Below are 21,442 nucleotides of genomic sequence, written 5' to 3'. Positions count from 1 at the left end.
TTCCCAAAGTGAAAAGGTCAAAGCTGTTTTCGTAATGGTCATTACTGCTCTCCTACATTAATTTCCATCTCTATTGTTATTCCAGGGTGTCATTTACACAGGGGTGTAACTAAGTGTTATTCTTCTACTTAACAATAACTATCCAGCTTACACTCACTCAGACTCACTAGGACTGGCATGTGCCACAGCTCTGTGCCACCGTGCCCTCGCCTAGGCAAACACGCCATTGACTTGGCACTGAAGCTTGGGCCATTAGTGTTATTATGGCAATTATGCTTACGCGCATATTGTAATGAGGCTGTTATACATGGGTATTGTGCTGGCATTGTCCTCCCAATGGCCTGGGAAAGGGATGTTAAGGATGAGCAAGCAGCCATCATATGTTTGTCCTTAACAGATGTGACACCCGTCATTCCAACATCCTTTCTTTCATCACTCACCCATGTCGGCAAAGTGTAGGTTGAGATAATATTGCTATATTTCATTAAAGCAGAGGTAAGTATTATAAATGTAAAAGGCTGTTGCCAGCTTGATCAGTGATTATGTCATCTTTCGTGATGTACATTTGTTAAGGGAGAAAAGATCTTAACCAGTGACAGCCGACGAGGATATCTGAAGGGTGAATGCAGACAGGAAATTAAACATTTTAGATTCTTAGATTTGCCTGCTAGAATTGTTTTTTAGCATTTGATTTGTACTCAAAGTAATGTGAAGAGATGCTGCTGTCATTTTCCATATTGTGTTTATGGTATCTTTTGTTTGTTAGGGTGTATGTCATGAACGAGGGCATTTGTCTTCATCTATAAACACTCACATTTAATACAAGTTAATTCTTGTGTTTTGTCTTCCATTTTTATTTCAAAGACATGAGTGATTTTGCTACCAGTAGCAGAATGTAGCCTATAGTATGCAGCTATCTGAATAAACGGTAAGTAGGAAGTCTTACGTTTTGGTTTTTGATCAAAAACATTTCGGTCTTTTTGCCAAAATGAAACAGTCACCAGGAAATCCCCAGAAGAAACAGTCTCTCAGTAAAAAAAAGATGTACCTGTCAGGGCAACAATGTCATTCTCCGTAAACACACAAACCATCCTCACTGTAGGATAACAGACAGAACGTTTTCAGAAAGTTCACATGCACTGCCATGCTTCAGCATAACTCATATCAAAGGACAGGGGATACAAGTTATCTTTTTATTTTTTTTCAGGTTATTCAGATCAACTTTGAAGAGTTCGACCTAGAGATTGGGTATGATTCACTAACAATCGGAGATGGAGGGGAAGTAGGTGATTCTAAAACGATAATACAAGTGTAAGTACCAAATGAATTGCTCCATTGGAAACATATCGAACTTTGATATTGCTCATTTGGTTAAATTAGTTTCATAGCTGTCTAGATCTACATTTGTTTTCATAATGTTTTGAAGCCATGATATGCTGAACACCTCTATTTGAATGTAATGACTGCACCATTTCAATGAAGAAATGCGTTGTAAACCCTGTAATGCCCTTTAATTACAGTTATACAGTCTGTTTTCTTTTTGTTTCAATACATTACTCATGACTTAGGACACATGTTATATTTACTCCTTGTCACATTATGTTTCAGAGCGGGTTTTGATACCATAGTGACTTTTTGTTGCCCTATCTGCAGGCTGACTGGGAGCTTTGTCCCGGACCTGATTGTCAGCATGTCCCATCAGATGTGGCTCCATCTCCAGTCTGATGAGAGTGTAGGCTCGATTGGCTTCAAGATCAACTATAAAGGTACACAGACTTTAGTGCTGATATCATCTGTCCCTGTCTGTTTCCATGCCTCTGTCTGGGACTGTCGCTTTCAGTAAAGCAACATATCCATTTTCCTGTTTGCCTTTCTGTCCTATCTGGCCATCTGTCTGCACCCACCCCCTTCGGCTTTCCGACTCTTCACCTGCTGGACCTTTATAGATAATGTTTGAAAACCTCTGAAAAGTACTCAGCTTAACTTAATACTTTTTCCCTTTTCCCTCTTTCCTTCCCCCATTCTCTACACTACCCCCATCTCCCACAGAAATTGACAAAGAGAGCTGTGGTGATCCTGGTACACCTCTGTACGGTTACCAAGAGGGAAGTGGCTTTCTAAACGGAAATGTTCTGCGCTTTGAATGCCAATTTGGATTCGAGCTGATCGGCGAGAAGATGATAACCTGCCAGAACAACAATCAGTGGTCGGCTAATATCCCCATCTGCATATGTGAGCCCAATACATGCATTTTTTTTCCAGGACAGCAAATGAAGCAATTACTTATGGGCTTGGAAAGTTCACAATGACACTAACTTATTGGAGGATTAATCACAGTGTTATTAAATGACCGTGCAGTGCATTTGATTTAAACAGCAATAATATAAAATGGGAAATTGATAGGATATGGTTGCCTTGTTATGTAGGGTGGGTTTGTTAGAGAAGAAAGTAGGGTATGGAGTGGACTACTGTAGTGTTATTCAAATACCCAGGAGAAAGAAAACCTGCATTGTATATTGTCCTTTCTCAAACAACTTGCACTCCTTCTATGAGTTAAATAACACCTAACCCATATCCGTAACACAATTCTAGTTTCAGTTCCATTGGGACACTGCAGTATTCCTGTGCCCCTACATGTATATTCCTATTTGTCTGTATATTTGTACACTGACTCTTCTGATCCATCTGCCTTATAGTTCCATGTTTCTCATACTACTCAGCACCCATGGGAGCAGAGTTGTCATCTGATTGCTGAGCTAGTTTTACAGCGCTGACATTGTTCTATACTTATCTTTTTGCCGGACCCTGTCATTGCAGAATGCACAGTGTACATTGTCAAGAGACCAGTGATAGAAGCTATAAAACAAATGTCCTCACCTGGGATATTTGAGTTTTAAATTATTTCTAAGATGTTTTTTATCCTCTTTAACACACAGTCCCCTGCTTTTCGAACTTCACCGTTCCCATGGGGACGGTGCTGTCTCCTGACTACCCGGAGGGCTATGGAAACAACCTCAACTGTGTGTGGCTCATTATCTCTGAGCTTGGCTCCAGGATTCACCTGGCCTTCAATGACTTTGACCTAGAGCCTCCCTACGACTTCCTCACTATCAAAGATGGAGACCAGTCAGGAGCAACAATACTAGGACGCTTCTCAGGGGCCGAAGTTCCTTCCCACCTGACGTCCAACAGCAACGTGCTGCAGCTGGAGTTTCAGGCTGATCACTCTATGTCTGGGCGAGGATTTAACATCACCTATAGCAGTAAGGACCTGTTCAATCCATTTAATTCAGACCAATTTAGTCATAGTAAAGCATTTCATCCTCCATTTCCCTTTCATGGTTAGGGATTAGGGTACATTTCTCTTTGCAAACATCAGGACAGGACTGTCTTAAAGCTAACCAAAGAAAATCTAATAATCCAGAGTAAAGTGCAAATTAATAGTTTTATCTTATTTATGGTAAATGACGGGATGAAGTTAATTAGTTTCAGTTATTTGTGTGAATTCATACGTTCTCATTCACAAAGCATACACTTGTCCTTTAATTAATGCTAACGCTGTAAAGATAAATGCTATGACATCACTCCCCAAATGAAGTTAGCATGCCTTAACAAAGCAAAACACAACATTTAGGATCATTCATACACTTCCTAACTCTTGTTCCTCATTCCTTTACGCAACACCGTTGTAAATCTTTACTCCTGAAGAGGCACAGCAAGCTTTAAAGACAGAAGCTATTGTCACCCTCAGGTGTACAGAGCAGACGTCTGTTTTTTCTCTCCTTTATAGAAACATCCATTTCCCTTATCTACAGACTCCTCAAAGACCCCATTTCTCATTCACACAAGAGCATTTGTCACTGGATCTTGTTCTCTTTCTACTCATTACCAGCTTTTGGGCGTAACGAGTGCCCTGACCCTGGCATACCGTTGAATGCCAGACGCTTTGGGGACAGTTTCCAACTGGGCAGCTCCATCTCAGTGGTTTGTGAGGAGGGCTTCATCAAGACGCAGGGGGCTGACACCATCACATGCCATCTGGAGGAAGGCAAGGGGATGTGGAGTGGACTCATTCCTAAATGTGAAGGTATTGAAATGAATAAGTAAATAATTGTGTGGTTGGTGGAAAGATTTGTCAACTTTTGAGTTAGAAGAGGAATATAAAATTGAGGGAATCTCTGGTGAATCATCCTATATTTATTTTCCCTTCTAAGTTAGGTACTAAACGCTGAGTTATCTTTAAAACAACTTTTCTCCACCCCTCTCCTCTCCACTTATACCTTTTTACGTCTTTAATCTTTTTGCTTTCCTTTCTTCCCCTCTTTCTTCCATCTCTGTGCTCCTCCAGCTCCTTGCGGGGGCCACTACTCAGGGCCGTCTGGAGTCCTTCTTTCCCCGGGGTGGCCGGGCTACTACAAAGATTCTCTGAGTTGTGAGTGGGTCATTGAGGCTGAACCTGGCAGCTCCATCAAGATCAGCTTTGACAGGTTTGTATGATTTTGGAAAACAAAGATACACTCACACTAAGACAACAACTGAGACAGCACACAATTCCTTAGTAAATCCACATACTATACAGCATGTGAGTACTACTATACTAAACTTAAAACATACCTGCATATAATATACATACTACAAACATTAATTTGCATCACATGCACAACACAGAAGGCATATCTCTAGCCCTGGAAGCCTTTGGTTAAAAAAATAAGCCCTACAATGTGAAATGCGTTACTGGACTTAGTTTCTAAAAATCAGGTCTTTACTTTAAATGAGCCAAAGTTTGCCTCCATGTACTTTATGCAGCTTATTTTTAAAGCTACTTGCATGACTTACATAGAAAGGCGTGGCTTTTTCTCTTACTGAAATGGTCTGAAAGTATTTTTACTACAATATTGATCGGGAGTGCAACTCTATGCTGATGTCCCTTCTTAATAATAATAATAATAATAATAATAATAATAATAATAATGGGTTTCATTTATAAAGCACTTCATATTTGACTTCAAATCCCAAAGTGCTACAGGCAGTGAGCATGAACAGTATAAAAACATGTTATAGAGTTCTTAAAGAGCAACTTGCAATGCATTACATTTATGCTTAACCTTGCCTGAAAATTAAAATTAAAAATTTTAATGCAGGATTTGATATGTTTTACGAGACATAAGGGCAGGAATTCAGAGGGAAAGGAGCCGTTTTGAGCTCTGCTACTAAAAACAGCTTTTTTTTAACGTCATACGTCAAACGCGTCATATTACGTCACATGGTGGAGCAACTTTCTCGGACTCCTTCTCTGCCCAATCCGCGGTAGTAGTGTGTAGTTGGTTTGAGCGGTTGTAATTTAGTGAGCTGGTATTTTTTCGGTAATTTTACATTGCATTTCACAATTTTTAATCATGGTGAGCTTGTGTTTGTGCAGGTTGCACAAACTCCAGCCTGTCAGGGCATCGAGTCCACAGGAAAAGGACCAGAGCTAGCTTTCGTTCCTGGGTGCGTTGTGCGAGGTGCATCCACCTCCCTGCAGCATATACTCTCCACAGCTGAAGTCTATCAAACAAAACGTTTATCAGGAAACCATATTACATCTCTCTCCCCCCCTTCGCTGCTCTCTCTCTCCCCCCTTCGCTGCTCTCTCTCTCTCTCCCCTCCGGTACACAGCACCGTAACAGCCCGTCCACACAGCGGCGTGCGTGTCTGAAACTCGACCAACAACCAATCACATGCACCTCCTGCCCCTGACACACAAGCAGCGGTTTGATTGGCTAGAGCTTGTACTGGCATATGATTCGATTGGCTGACGCTTCTGCCGAGGCGTCAAAAGTTGAACATTGCTCAACTTTTGCAGCGAGCCACGCCAGCAACACTCTGCGTCGCTTCCCACGATGCAGTTTGTTGCATTAGGTAACGCTGTGGTGGCTGTACTGCTCCAGCCGTCTCCTTTGTGTTTGTTTGTTTGTTTGTTTGTTTGTTTGTTTGTTTCCCCCTGTCTGTGTTGTTTGTGTGGGCGTGGTGGCTGTCACTCCTGGCTCCCTGCTCAACCTCCACTCACCTGCTGCAATCAGCTGCGCACCCTCCCCGACTACACACCTGCTTTCCATCAAGCCATTTACAACGGCATATCAACGGAGGCTCCACAACCTTTCTCCGCAGATCGTCAAGTATCAGCCGTATCTCGCGTCTCTCCTCCGGTACACAGCACCGTAGTTTGGAGTTGCATTAGGTAACGCGAGATACGGCTGATGATTGCGCATTAGTTTCTGTTATGGATCAGTATCAACAGTCCTGCCAGTAACGTTACTATATTATCAATGCTACTTTAGTTATAGCCTGATATATGATAACTTTACAATGTTGTGATGTGACTGACGTTAGCTAACATTAACTGTAGCTAACGCCGGTCACTCACCAAGACAGCTGCTCTGTTCTCCACTGGTTCTCCACACACCAAAGCTCAATTTCTCTCCGATGGCCGTTATTTTTTCTAATCCTTGGCTGCTCCTGGTCTCTTGGACGCATAGCAGGCTCATAATTATAATCATATGCATTCGAATATATATTTTCAACCTCTTCTGTGTCAAAATTAGCATTGTGATCCATGTTTATTCATACGTTAGACCGGCCGCTCTCCCCCATGTTACGTCACGTGCGGAGGCTTTTTTATGCGGAAGTGAAAATGTCTTACTAAAACGACGCCAAATGTCACTGTAGTGTATATTTCTGTATATTTTTTTGAAAATCTAGTGTATTCATCATTTTCCTACACATTTATTCACTGGTGTCTCTAACCTGCAAGTTGCTCTTTAAGGTGACAATCCATATCATGTCAGATTTCTCAAAAAGTAATTAATGTAATACTATTGCAATAATAACACTTTTTGCGTAGACTATTTCTTCTCATTTATTTCCTCGAGATTAAAATGTTTTTGTCTCTAACCAACCTAATGGTTTTAAACTGTCAAATCAAAAGCATTGTTGCAATACAAATAACTCTTCAATTACTTCTCTCTGCTATTTTTACTTTTAAGGTTTCAAACTGAGCTCAGTTATGACTTCCTGGAAGTGCATGACGGTCCTAACCTGCTGTCTCCTCTGATTGGCTCATTCAATGGAACCCAGGTCCCTCAGTTCCTGTTTAGTAGCAGTAGCTTTCTGTATCTGCTTTTCACCACCGACAACAGTCGATCAAACAGCGGCTTCAAGATACTTTATGAAGGTGAGACTATTGCCTGCATGCACTGCGAAACATTACATTGAAGTAGATAGGAATGCACATCATTTTTGGAATAGTGCACACATAGTGTTTTGCAATAGCATTTTTATACAGTTTTTGAAACACTGTATACATAATACATCACACCTAACTGATGTGATAATTAGGTTAATTACATAATAAAAGCCACAGTATTATCACAACAACCTACCTCAATGAGCTTAAGTGTTCAGGACTAAACAATACATGTTTCATTTAGCTAATGGGATAACAATTCAAGAGTAAGATTTAAAAATATTGCGAATTAAGAATGGAACAAAAGGTCAATCTCATGTTATCTTCAGGTTGAGCAGTACTTTTAATAACCTTATTGTTTGCAAGGCCCTTTGGCCTGTGGGAGGAAAGACTATTGGGTAAAGTCAAAGCTAAAATGAGTCATTGCAGCTTATTGAATGATTTGCTCTAAACTCTTCTAATGCTAAGAAATACAAAAAACAAACAGTCAAAGGAAACATGACAACAATGGACAAGAAGTAACATGCAGTCAGTTCCCCTCCCTGAATTCACTGTTTTTCTATCAAAGGGTGTTCTTGCACTGTCATGCCCTTTGTCAGGCACAACAGGTGTTAGCTTGTGGAGAAAGGTTGTCTTAAAGTGCACATACTGACCAAGACAATCTTGGTGAGGAAATAAAACTATTAGCTCTTAGAGGTACATATTAGAGGGTAAATTCCTCTGCCCTTAGGGTTTGTGTTTTTTTTAATTTCCTGCTCCACATCATTATACATGCAGTGGTAGTCTTTGAAAATCCAATAGAAGAACACTCTAGACGTATTGTGATGTATGTTTGCGATTGTATGCACTAGCCCCATTACCCTTGTCACTCAGATGTGATTCATAAGACAGAGTTTGTTATTATGTCTGTATTATTGACTGAAAGCAGACCATAAGTGCCTTTTGTCTTATTATGTTCCACTCTCAAGTGCATTTCTCCTTGGTTGATGAGGCTATTGAAAAGCAATAACAGTAAGATCATATTAGCTTCTTCAATTGCAATTTAGCACATATCGTATTGCTGCATTGCTTTGGGGAAACCCAGCCTAGTTCATTTGTAAAATTGGTCTTACAGAGTAGGGCTGTTGTGAATAAACGGAGGCACAAAAACACTGAATCCCATTCCCTATGTATTTAATGGATATCTTGAAGCGTTTAATATACAAAAACATACTCATACATTTGCAAATAATATATATAGGTCAATTTGTTTCTTTCACTTAATTCACTTTTGACCATAGTATTTAAAATATAATGCCTCATTTTTTCCAACAAATTCCTCCACCCTAGAGGCCAAAACCAGCAGTGATTTATACATTATCTAACTTAAGGAGGCCTTAACCCTGCCTGGGTTTAATGCACGTAATTAATAATGATAATAAACATATAGTATAACTGGGTTATACTATATGAACTACTGTTCATTTGTTTTGCTGAGAGTGTGGGTATGTAGTGCTTTTGGATTCTGCAGTGGGTGCAATTTTACATTCATTTTACATTGGGTGCTGCACCTTTTTAAATGCACTTCGTGCTGGCCTTCCAGTCACTGAGGCAAGACATCCCACAATGAACAGGGTAATGTTTGCTGACATGTCTAAGTCCCTTGACTGGGTCAGTCACCTGAAACAACTGAAGCACGAGACATTGTATTAGTACCAGGACACCTACAAAATTGAACAAAGAGAAAGCATGTTGTTCTATAAATATATGGTCTGAATTAGGACATCCTTTAAAGGTCCCATTTCATGGCCATTTCCACTGATCATAATTCCATTGTTGAGGTCTACTAGAATAGATTTATATTGTGCAATTTTCCAAAATCACTTGGTTTCTCATACAGCATCTCTGTAAACTACGTGTATTCACTGAATTTCACTCTCTGCCTTTAACGGCTCGTTGTAGCTCCAATAGCTCCAGCCCCCACCCTCCCTGTGAGCACAGTGTGCTCTGATTGGTCGGGACGTTGTGAATCGCGCTGAGCTCCGTGGAGGTGTGGTTTCCTTGTTTAGCGACAGCGAAACACAGCCAAACTCACCCTGAGCACACACAAAGTCACAGCCGAAGTAAAAACAATAAGTGTGGCTTGATATTGAGTAAGAAAAAGGTTGATAAACGCTGTGAGAATGGGTCTGCAGAGAGAATTTCGCCGCGATCCCAACTGTCTATAATCAGCCTGCAGCCAGGGAGGAGAGATCAGCAGAGCTGCCGGCACTGAGTGTGTGTGTGAGGAAATCCGTGGATTGGTCAATTTGGACCAATCAGCGGGGGCTTAACGTAACGGCTCCGCGGACGTAACGTAACTGCTCCACGGATTGGTCCATTTGGTTCCGGGTAACGCATGACATCATGAGTTACCCGGAAGAATCAATGGACAGTGACGTATCTCCAAGGAGGCGTTTTGGGAAGGTATTTTCTGTGTTAGATTTTTACTCGCTACAGGGTGTACTTTGAGGGTTTTGACCGCAGACCGTTTACATGCATAAAAACCTTCATAACACACAAGGGGACGGGTAATAACCGGAAAAGCATGACATGGGACCTTTAACAAATATATACAGTATAATACAAATATATGTATGGCCACAGTTGGATTCAAGTAGCTCAAGCAACTGTAGCAATCTAAATGTTAGTTTCCAATGATTAATTTCTAAGAATGGATTAATAAACACACTCACCATAGCCATCTTCCAATGACTCCCACATATTACTGCTTACATTTAATGCACATTGTTGGGTTACAGCCAAAGTAAGAGATATATATTTAGATTCTGGTAATCCAAGTTTAGAATGAAATCCAACCTGTGGCCCTTTTCTGCATGCCTTGCCATCTTTCTTTTTCTTTTCCATCTGTCCTAAATCTGTTGAAAAGCCCAAAACGGTGTCCTCAGAATAGCCAGCCATCCAATGACCTGATAACTGCTTAGACAACTGTTGCCCGTCAATTTTGAAAGTCAGCATATTTATAGTGCTTCACCAGCAATCCTACTTGGAAAATATCCAAATGGTAGTCCTGGAATGACAGGGGAACAAGGAACACCTCTTTGCAGCTTGCAATCGCTGAAGATTAAGAGGGAGTTGGCACTACAGTTCAAACAGGAGAAAACCCGATGCATAAACACATTTGAATGAAAACTAGAGGTGGCAGTCCAACACATGCATCGACAGGAGGTTGTTTTTTTGTACAGATTCCCTGAGGTAATAACCCCACCTCTTTCTCACCTTGCCCCGTACTCATCCTCATCACCCATAATAGAACATCTGCTTTTAAAATTCTTTTTTTGGTGACTTGCTTATGACACAAAAGAGATAGCGTTGAAATTAAACCTTGTTTTCTTTAACACCAGAGGAAGCAACAACTCTATTAAGGTTATTCAGACAGAAACTGACAAATATCCCCATTTTCTTGTGTGTCATGTTATAAAACCGCCTTTGCTGTAGTCTGAAATGTGTCTCTTTCTGTGTCATGTATTATATTTTCCTTATTTTTGGGTAAGCAGAAGTGAACGGTTATTTTTGAATAAATAAAAAGTCTAGAAGTAAATCTCTTACTTTGGAAAATTTGCTCTCCTATTATGTATGCAACCCAAGACCTACAGTACCTTTGTTGTGATGATTGTATTAACATCAAAGGTTCTGTCAGCATTTTCTTTTGTATGATTGTGGCCTAGAAATGTAACTGATTTCAAAAATACAAATGCCATTTCATATTGCGTAAATGCAGTATGACGTCAATAGACCTCTGTAGCTTAACTGTCATTCTCTATTTGTTTGCATAGGCAAGAGCGGACCTCACCCTGTACTGTAATAATAGTTGAACATAATCTGACATACTGTGTGACAGAATAAAAAAACCTAGTCATTCTCACGACACACAGTGTTGCTAAACTTGGTATATAATGTCACCACATAATGAATCTATTTGGCTTGATAATTATTGTCAGTCACAGGCCCATTTGTTAATTGATGTACACATTTATTTTATTTACAAACTTTTTCCCATCTGTAATACATTGGCAGGTCAAAGGCAGCAGAAAAACAAACTGACTGAAGTTATTGAAGAGGTTAGGCTGACACATTAACTAGACTCTAAAAGCTTGTAAACAAAGAATACTTGCTTTGTAATCAAATACCACTATTCAAATTCAATGTAATGACATCAGTGTCTAAATTAGGATCCCCATAAGCACTAGCATGAGCACTTGCTATACTTCCTGAGGTCAACAACATTAACAAACATAACAATCAATTACAAACAAATTATGTTTATTTATGGCAAATATAAGTCCTTCTCTAAAATAAACTTAAATTGTATACTTGCATATCCTATGCTTTCAGAGATGAAATTCTAAGAAAAAAGGGTAGAATACCCAAGATGGATGGATGATTTCTACTTCCACCCTAATTTACACTTTGTTTCTTACACCATAACTCATAGTTCGTAGTACACATGTACAGTTCACCAAGGAGAAGATGTATAATTCTCTCGAAACCTAAACCAATACTGTTTGATTCCAATTTCTGTAGTGGTCACTTTGGACACATACTCCTGCATGGATCCTGGTATTCCGGTGAACGGTGTACGGTTGAGCCATGACCTGTCCATCGGCTCCACGGTGTCCTTCCAGTGTGACCCGGGATACAGGCTGAGCCACGACGAGCCCCTGGTCTGTGAGAAGAACCACTTCTGGAGCCACCCTCTGCCTACTTGTGATGGTACATACAGGAACGCTAAAATGTGTGCGGTGCATTCCAGCTAAAGCATCAGTCTCATCCATGATGCCTCAATTTAGTTTTGAGTAAATTATATTTTTAAGATCTGTTTTTTTATCTTTTGTTTTGAATGCTTCTTAAAATGAATTTGGTGAGATTTTGACATCAAACACACAAATATAAAATACAATAATCCCCCTTCTTCTCGTTGAAACACACTAAATGAGCATTTATTATTGAATTTGTTATGACTTGAAGGGCTGACTGAATCTTATACATCACCAAATCAGTTCTTTAGAAAGTCAGCATCATTTTGAGAAAAATACACACTCAGAGTCTATTTGTATATACCATATGTATAGTCTGACACAGTAACTGGCAACTTTGAAATGATTAATCATTTATTTTTCCTCTATTGCTGAATTGTATTTGCAAACCAAATAACGACAATTATTAAAAACCACGGCCTTGTTAGCAAATATGAATGTCAAAAGCTTAAGTGACTGAGTAGACCACAGAAGGTGACAAATCAAACATAAGCTTGTCAATTTTTGACAAATACACTCAGTCTTAGTGTACTGTAATAACCTACCTGGGGTTTTATGAATCATGTCATACTGTAAACTGATTATGCTCAACTTTGTGGAATTCAGCATGTTTCTGATTTATGTGTCTCACATAGTCTTGTTGTACAGTTCAGCTCTTTTTGCAGTTTAGAAGCACACTTACAGTAAGAAACATTCTGGCGATTTATTGTTTGGGCGCACAAACCGTAATTGATGTGTTTTAGTTACGGTTCACCCAGTAGAAAGAATATGATGAATAAAAAACATACAATAATTGGCACTGAGAAGCATACAGTATGATACAATGCCGTGCCATGCAGCTTTAGCCCTGCAGTTGAAAATAGTTTCTTATCTTGGAGCGTTTTCTTGCCTAGGTGTGTGCCAGACAGGTGCCAAATGCCTTGGCTCTCTGCTTATGGAGCCTCTAAAGTAGATCATTTGCTAAACGTACTCATCCACTTTTAATGACTTTATGTAATTTTGGCTCATTAATAAAATATTTGATATAATTTTGTTGGTGGGTAAGGATTCGGGCCTTGATGTGTTGTGCTTGCTGAAGGGCCCGAGGGTGGAAGGAGAGTGGATAAGTGGGGGTTGGGTGTGTGCAGCTGTGGAGCCCCAGGCATCCCAGTCCTCCTCCAAAACATCATCTGACATCATTACTTTGAAAATATATGCACGCACAACAATTCTTCTTCTAATATTTGTCAATGATTGCTGTTTCGAAGAAAGCATCTGGGCCCAGTGGATGTAACACCTCTCTTAGTGCATTCAAGCCAAAACACACACATATACAAACACACACACACACACACACACACACACACACACACACACACGCACACACACACACACACACACGTCACACACACACACACACACACACACACACACACACACACACACACACACACACACACACACACACACACACACACACACACACACAAACATATTCCAGACGAAATAAAAACAAAGCGTGTCAATTTTAATTAATGCTATATTTAAAAAGCAGCATCCTCTGCAGGTTTGAACAACATCCAATGAGAGCAGTTAACCTTCAAACGGATCTCGCATTAACCTTCCGGCCCTCAGCAGCCAATGAGTGTGGAGATTTATCTCATTAACTTCATCTGACAAGATAAGGAGCTTTCTGGCAGTAAAGTCAGGAGTCAAAATGCATGAGAGTCATATTACTTGGGTAACAATGAGTGTTGCTGCATTAGACAAGACTCTATATCACCTCAACTGTGATGACTCTACATGGTGGGTTGCAACTGGATTATCCTCCCAGCCTGACTGAAAAGTAGTTGGATGCAGCACTGGGCTGTAAGGAGCCCTGGAGGGTTCATAGAGAGAAAAATAAATAAAACGAGGCCACGCTTTATTAACTCGTGTGCACCAGATGTAATTCGTGGCCTCAATTTAAATAAAACGAGGCCACGCTTTATTGATTTGTGCCCACGATATACTTTCTCGTTCGCACGAGATACTTTCTCGTTCGCACAAGATGCTTTCTTATGGTAAAACACATCGAACTGCCCGATTATTACGCCATATTATTAGTTTTATGAAGAATACAGTATGTCCGGTCGCCAGGGCGTGTGTGTGTGTGGGCATTTGTTTATGATAGTGTCGTTCGTTCCGGTGCACTCCGGCAGGACTATAGCACATCGAGATTAAGATTAAACAAATGTCTTTCACTTGGGAATACACATATAACTATGGAGAACCAGATTTGTGTAAATTACTGTTCGTGGTAATTTGAAAACAAATGCCGGTGGTGTCGGACACACACAAACACACCCAACACACACACACAGAGCGGAGCTGAGCACAAACACACACACACATCATGCGCCCCGGTGACCGGACATCTCCTTCATAAAACGAGGGGGAATACTCTGGTAGTTCGATGTGTGTAGGGGTGTGTGTGGTTAAACGTAGCAGCCTCGATCTCTATTCAGCGGTTCTAATGAAGGGAAACACAGTGAAGTAAACAGTAAAAGGCACAGCTATTTGCAGCTGGTGCTGCTCTTCCCAGATTATGCTGAGTTACCCTGGATATGTTTGATTTACACGGCTTAACTAACCCTAACAAACGCGGTCTCGCTAAGCGGCCCTAAGAAACTGGTTATCAACTCAGTATATCAACCAGGGTTTCTCTGTCCGGCTGAGAGCGCGTTCACGTGTAAGGGACGGGGTTAGCAACATTTGACCAATCACAAACATGGAGAAGCGTGCTGACAGCGCAGCGTCATACTTCATGAATGAATAGTAAATAGCAAATCCTGCTTCGTAGTAAAGGCCACTGGTGCCGCAGAGATTTCATAAAGTGAAGGAGGTTCCTTCTATAAAACAGCTGTGGGCAGCAGATACTGTGAGTCACGGACAGGAATTCATAGATCAAAGCAGACTGGTTTACAGACTCTTCTGATTTGCCAATCCGGTGCTTGAACAAATAGCTCTAAACCCCTGGCCAAAATGTCCCGAAATGAAGTCCGAGTTTGGAATATATCTCAAATAATGTATGCACTGCCATTTCTCCACATAAACATAACAGTCTGCAATGAAACGGTCCTCTGTGCTCCTCTTCCTACTTGGCGCACCGGTAACTTTCCCGTGAGAACGAGAAACTAACTAAATACTTTCTCTTTCGCACAAAATACGAACGAGAGAGTATATCGTGCGCACAAGATACTTTTTTGTTCTCTCCATGAAGCTCTAGGGGCTCCATAGGGCTGATTTTTTCCATTTGGAAGAAATTCAAAATCACTTTGAAGTCACAATCTAAATAAAGCTCTAATCCACTCAGTATGCTTGCAGTTCTTGTGAATTGTAAGTTAATATAATGGATTATCATGTTTTCTTAAAATGTCTTTCCATTTAAGATACCATAGGAATGAAGGAAATATGGATGGATAGCTGAATTAATGAATAATGTATTGGAGGGAGAGGGAGGAAAAACATTGTGTTGGCAGAATTACAGGTACTCGTAAAAAATAGAAGGACAGGATGTGATATGACTCGAATGCATTGTGAATCATTTATTGGTCTTTTTTTCCAGCAACAGTTAACACTCATTATCTTGCTTTTTTTATTCAGCCTCGTGCGGTGGGGATATCAGGGGGCCTGGAGGCATCATCTTATCACCTGGCTTCCCGGAGCTGTATCCCAACTCCCTTAACTGTACATGGACTGTAGAAGTCAGCCATGGGAAAGGTAGGAAAACAACATTAATTGAAATCCTATCAAATGTTATTTATACAGCCCAATAATCACAAATTACACATTCATCTCGGGGGGCTTTACTGTGTGTACAGCAGTGGCGGCTGGTGGAAAATATTTTTGGTGGGGCTATGGAAATGGTGACAAAACCATACTAGGGCATTTAAAATAAGGAGACTAAATACGAACCTTGTGTGTGTGTGTGTGTGTGTGTGTGTGTGTGTGTGTGTGTGTGTGTGTGTGAGAGAGAGAGAGAGAGAGAGAGAGAGAGAGAGAGAGAGAGAGAGAGAGAGAGAGAGAGAGAGAGAGAGAGAGAGAGAGAGAGAGAGAGAGAGTGTGTGTGTGTGTGTGTGTGTGTCATACTTGCCAACCCTCCCGATTTTCGTGGTAGCGCGTCTCTTTAGCAGTGCGCGCAACTCAAAGTCTGAGAGGGTGAGGAAGATGAAAACTGAACAAGAATCGACAACTCGACCCTCTGATCACTCCTTTCCTGTAAAATACAGGTCCAGCCCACACATATGCTCCATGGTGCCACAGGCATTGCCCTTACAACTACAATAAGCATGCAAATGTTAATCTACAGCTCCGGCGATCCACTAGCACCGGAGTCTACACCTACAGACGCAGCCATCCCCTACTGTAGCGTCACCTTGGATACGAGTCTAAACAGACACACCAGGGCGCTGAAAGGGCGCCCTTTGAGCATCAGATCTGACGACGCTGATTGGCTGAAATTATGTTTCGGCGGCATAGTTTACAGATAGCAACAGTCAGCTTGTTGGTTGCAGCTGCTCTGGCTGAGGGCTCTTTTCTACCGCCCGGGCGAGAGAGGGTAATGATACACGCTGCGGCCAGGCAGGAAACATGTGACTTATCAGTAACTTTAGACATCGTAAAACAATTTTAAACGAGATTTTATTGTAGATTATACATTTTACTGATACCAACTATATAATATTTACCTTGTTCTTTCAAAATAAAAAAAATAAATAAAAAAAAAATATTTTTGGGAAATATATTTTTTTATTAATTTATAATTTTTAATGACAATCAAACATGTGGGAAGAGGGGGGGCGGCGCCCCTATGGGCCGGCCGCCACTGGTGTACAGCATACGTCACCTTGTGTCCTTAGACTCTTGCATCGTACTAGGCAAAACTCCCCAGAGAAACCCCACATGTATTGGGGAACCTCAGGGATAGCAACAGAGGGATCTGCCCCAGGACAAACGTGCAATAGAGGTTGGGTGTATGGTTTTAAAAAAGAAAACATAGACAATCCAAATGACTATTCACATTCAAATAATACATTCTTCAACGTATAAGTGAAAATAATTTGCACTAAAACACTTTATTTGTATGTATTTTTTGGTCCTTAGCCTTTTTACTGTACAGTTAAGTAACTCTTAAACTATAAAACTTTTTTTTTATTTGATACTGTGTGATTTATTGACTCACTACACCTTAGCACTCTTATTGGTTTTATTACTAAACACAATGACATTCAAAAGACCTCACAATGGCTAAATTATGAACCTATAAATTAAAAAAACGACTAACCCCCAACAGATTAGAAGAACATTACAGGGATTTATTATTATAAGGCGAGAAAGGACTTGTTCAAAGATAATTTTAATGATTTGACTTTTTTTATCTTTGGCAAGTGTCCAGTGATAACATTACTCTCCGAGGTGTTCACTCTTGAAGATTTCACTGCGTGATCCTTTTTTTAAACAGTTTTATAACTATCAGAAAATTCAGTTTGATTTGTTGTTGTTCTTTATCAGCAATTCTCAAATAATTGTTGCTGGTATAGGCCTACAGGATGCTGTTCAGACATTCTTCAGCAGGATAGCATTTTACTCTGTTATGCTAATATTGCTTTTCATCAATTTTCCAACTAATTTACAGCTATCAAAATATTTGGCATTTCACTGGAGAAATCGGATATCTCATTTTAATTCACATACCGTTCTCTATTTAATTTAATTAGTTTAATTCCATTATCTCAGTACTCACTGTGAGTTAAATGAACAGTTACCAGTTCTCTGAGACCTTCTCATTCATTATCATTTGAAAAGCAAACTGAGCTTATCTCAGTGTCCTTGCACTTAGCTGTATTTTCTGTGTATTTTACCATTGTACTTCTTCTAATCCTCTTTCAGAAGGCCGGTTGAATATCCTCGTTCACTAGTTGTACCTTACCAATCGATCTTTTGTCGCCAACCATCAACTCTATTTCCTGTTAAGATTTACTTTTGATGGCTGAAGGCCCATCAGCAATCCATCCACATTTGACATTAGGAAAACAACATATACTTTGAGTTTCTGCCTCAAAGCTTTCCAATTTGTGTTCAAATCCTCTCATCAATTCTTATTCTTGCCATGGTTTTTTTATATGATAACTTTTCACATTTGTTATGTCATAATGGAAAGTCTCAAACATGTGTTTAATTAGAAATGGTAAGTAATGAAAAAAATCTATTGGACATTTAACCAGGGGCGACTTCAGTTTATTTAATTAAATATGATTTATGGTTGCCAAAATCTCACAGTGTACAGAGTTTAACTGAGCAAATAAAAAGCCATTAAGTATCCAAAATCACCATTTAAAGATTGCAATCAAAGTTCCCAGTGACCATTATTTTAACATGGAATGTGTTTAAAACATACTGGTTTTAAAACGTGCACGATTACACTGGCATATCGACTAAAACTATACTAAAGTAATTGAAATAAAAAAATGTCATCCCACATAGGCATTTTCTTGGTTTTCATTATATTAATGTCTTTAGATTTGAATCTGCACAACCCCAAAACACAAGTGATCCCATCAGGATAATATATCTTTTACCAGGGCACTGATTTTTCTGGTGTATTTCATCCTGTGGCTACTGACTGGAACACACATTGATCTTTAGGGATAGTGGCTAAATAACTATTCCACTTCATAATCGCCAATATCCCGATCCTGTACCTACTGCATTAAAATACTGGGATGTCCCTTCGTAGGGATGGCTCTTGATTAATTGATCATTTGGCTAAACTTTCTGTTATTTAATTACCGTTTTACCGAGCACAATCAATCACTTCATTTTGTTATTTATTTTATGGCCATTTGGGTCTTTTTTTATGAAATGAGCCAAACATTGTGGAGGACATTATAGAGTCATATCTGAACAGATTCAACAGATGGCTTTAAAAGTGCTTAATGCACTGAAAAAGCAGCCAACTGGCCGTCATGGTCGCAATGGAGATGCTATTGGATCTGAGTCAGTGTGACAAAACAGGCAGGGTGTACAAACCCAGATCTTGTTTTCCAAGTAAAAGATAAACACAAATTTGTTGATATTACATTTAGAAACATTTTTCTAGGTTATTCTTTTTGCTGCAGTAGCAGATGTTCTATTAGCAATCATGTGCTCTCCTCATGATCATCTGTACTGTTAGGAAGAACTATGTTTAAAAGTTGTATTTGATGGGCAGATGCAAAGCTGTGATAAATGACAGACTAGTGCTGTTGGAAAGGCCAATACTCTTCAGTGTTATAATCAGTAAAAAATCATTTTCACTTAATTTAGTTTCCATTCCTTTTGCATTTAATTGCTTTTTAACATTTTTGTGTGTTGTGGGAAAACATGTTATGTTTATGGCACAGACAAACATATTATATTATGTTTTCCCATTGTCCTTTCTATCTTATCTAATTTCATTAGGATTAATTGTTATATACTTATCCCTAGTGCTGCTGTAAGGGAGAAGCATTTATTATTTAATTAATGAAAAATGCACATTGTTTAGATTAATGTTCCAGCAAGCTAAATCCAACTCCAGCTGATTTTTAATCATGATAATAACAGTGTTTATTATAGCTAACATTTTAATTGAATAGTAGTCATCTTTATTCTGAGGTCATCATATCAAATGTTTGTCTGTGCCGTACATCCATTTTCTCAACCTTATGGGTCAGTATGGACATCAATTCAAGAACATCTAATTTATGCATTGAATATTCTATTCAAATCCTTTCCATCCTTTTATTAGTGATTCTTCTGAAAAGCTCTAACGCTTGGCTTTCTTATTTTCTCCTCCAAGGTGTCCAATTCACTTTTTACTCCTTCCACCTGGAAGATCACCATGACTACCTTCTGATAACAGAAAATGGCAGCTTCGCCCAGCCACTGGCTCGCCTCACAGGCTCAGAGAGGCCTTCACCGGTTAATGCTGGCCTGTATGGAAACTTCAAGGCCCAGCTACGCTTCATATCTGACTTTTCAATATCGCTGCAGGGATTCAACATCTCCTTCTCCGGTATGAAGACATATGAGGATTCTGTCTGTAGATGGCAGGGAAGGGGGAGTATTGGTAGGAGGGAAGACAAAAAGGGTAGGGAAAGCTTTAAAAGAGAAAGTGAGATGAATTGTGTGGAGGAGTAAGGATGCTGAATATGTGGTGGGAGGAGTTGTTAAGTACAAGGGAGTGGAAAGCAGAAGTGAAAGACTTTGTGACGGACAGAAATAGAAAGACAGCCCGTTCAATGATAAGTTCAAAAGTGCTAAGCCTCCCTAAAGCACGCATAAAGTAACCTGTGAGGAGTGATTTGTCGGTCAGAATGGGAGCCGGCTTAAGGTAGACCATGCCTTCAGGCTGCGCCGATCAGAGTGGGATAATTAAGAGACAACGGGGTCACGCAGGTAGAGGCGGTCTGACCGTGATGAGAATGATCATCAAAGCTTACCATGTGGGTCAGTATCCTGAACACTGAGGAGACAGGGCGGGGGGGTTACAGAAATAATGGGCCCCCCATGCAGAGACCAGGGAGTGGAGAAACACAGAGAAAGCTGGAGATGGGAGGCTGAGCCAGGGAGAAAAGAGACAGATGGTGATGCTTAGTGAGCGGGTTTGATGGAGAGGGTCGAGAGAGATAGAGAGAGAAAGAGAGGCAGGAAAATACTGTAAAGTAGAAAAAGGAAGAGAGAGGGGCTGTTTCATGAGCATTCTGGCTAAATGTTTGCCTGCTGTCCACTGAAGTAAAGCATCACTTATGCAGCCATGAATATTCATGAAGTTTGACGGTGTGTGCAAGCCCTGGTCTGTGATTAGAATGTATAGATCTTCTGATTAAAATGCATTTTTTAACCTTTTCTGACCTTTGATGAAATGTGCCAATGCTGACAGGCCACGTCCTATGGTAGGACGCTCCGGTAATGTTTTGCTTTATTGAAATCAAAAGCCATACTGCTAAATAAAGGGGCCTTGAGCAAGATCGTTAATCCCCACAAGCTACGATATTGCTCGCTTCCTTGGGGATTATTATCACTGACAAGTTTAACTAACAAATCATTCTAATTATGCATTTATAATATATTTGTGGCTATTTTCCTTCCAGAGTACGATCTTGAACCCTGTAAGGACCCGGGTTCGCCACAGTTTGGATGGCACACGGGCTCCAGGTTTGGCATTGGTGACTCGCTTCCGTTCTACTGCAACACAGGATACCGTCTACAGGGGGCGCGGGAGATAGTGTGCTTGGGAGGTGGCCGGCGCATGTGGAGTGCCCCTCTGCCAAGGTGTGTGGGTACGTGGTCAGCTGCTTTTATTCCATTTCCTTTCCTGTTTGTGTATGTCTATAGCAGAACGTGCATAGTTAGCCAGTGCGATGTATTAAATGTGTTT

The 21,442-nt window shown here is 40.2% G+C and overlaps 1 protein-coding gene across 1 annotated transcript in view; it reads left to right on the top strand.

Annotated features, from left to right (window-relative positions):
• LOC307046356 (CUB and sushi domain-containing protein 3-like) overlaps positions 1 to 21,442 on the top strand; it is a 233,023-nt gene that overhangs the window by 59,231 nt on the left and 152,350 nt on the right. The window contains exons 11-21 of the mRNA XM_079692754.1: positions 1,208 to 1,311; positions 1,654 to 1,766; positions 2,050 to 2,232; positions 2,937 to 3,263; positions 3,893 to 4,087; positions 4,349 to 4,487; positions 7,026 to 7,213; positions 11,789 to 11,977; positions 15,646 to 15,762; positions 19,862 to 20,077; positions 21,156 to 21,344. Coding sequence (XP_079548880.1) covers positions 1,208 to 1,311; positions 1,654 to 1,766; positions 2,050 to 2,232; positions 2,937 to 3,263; positions 3,893 to 4,087; positions 4,349 to 4,487; positions 7,026 to 7,213; positions 11,789 to 11,977; positions 15,646 to 15,762; positions 19,862 to 20,077; positions 21,156 to 21,344 — 1,960 coding nt within the window. The remainder of the gene's footprint in view (positions 1 to 1,207; positions 1,312 to 1,653; positions 1,767 to 2,049; positions 2,233 to 2,936; positions 3,264 to 3,892; positions 4,088 to 4,348; positions 4,488 to 7,025; positions 7,214 to 11,788; positions 11,978 to 15,645; positions 15,763 to 19,861; positions 20,078 to 21,155; positions 21,345 to 21,442) is intronic.

Source organism: Notothenia rossii, assembly GCF_949606895.1.
Source record: "Notothenia rossii genome assembly, chromosome: 7".
Lineage (NCBI taxonomy): Eukaryota > Metazoa > Chordata > Actinopteri > Perciformes > Nototheniidae > Notothenia > Notothenia rossii.
This window is presented reverse-complemented; position numbering and strand designations above follow the sequence as displayed.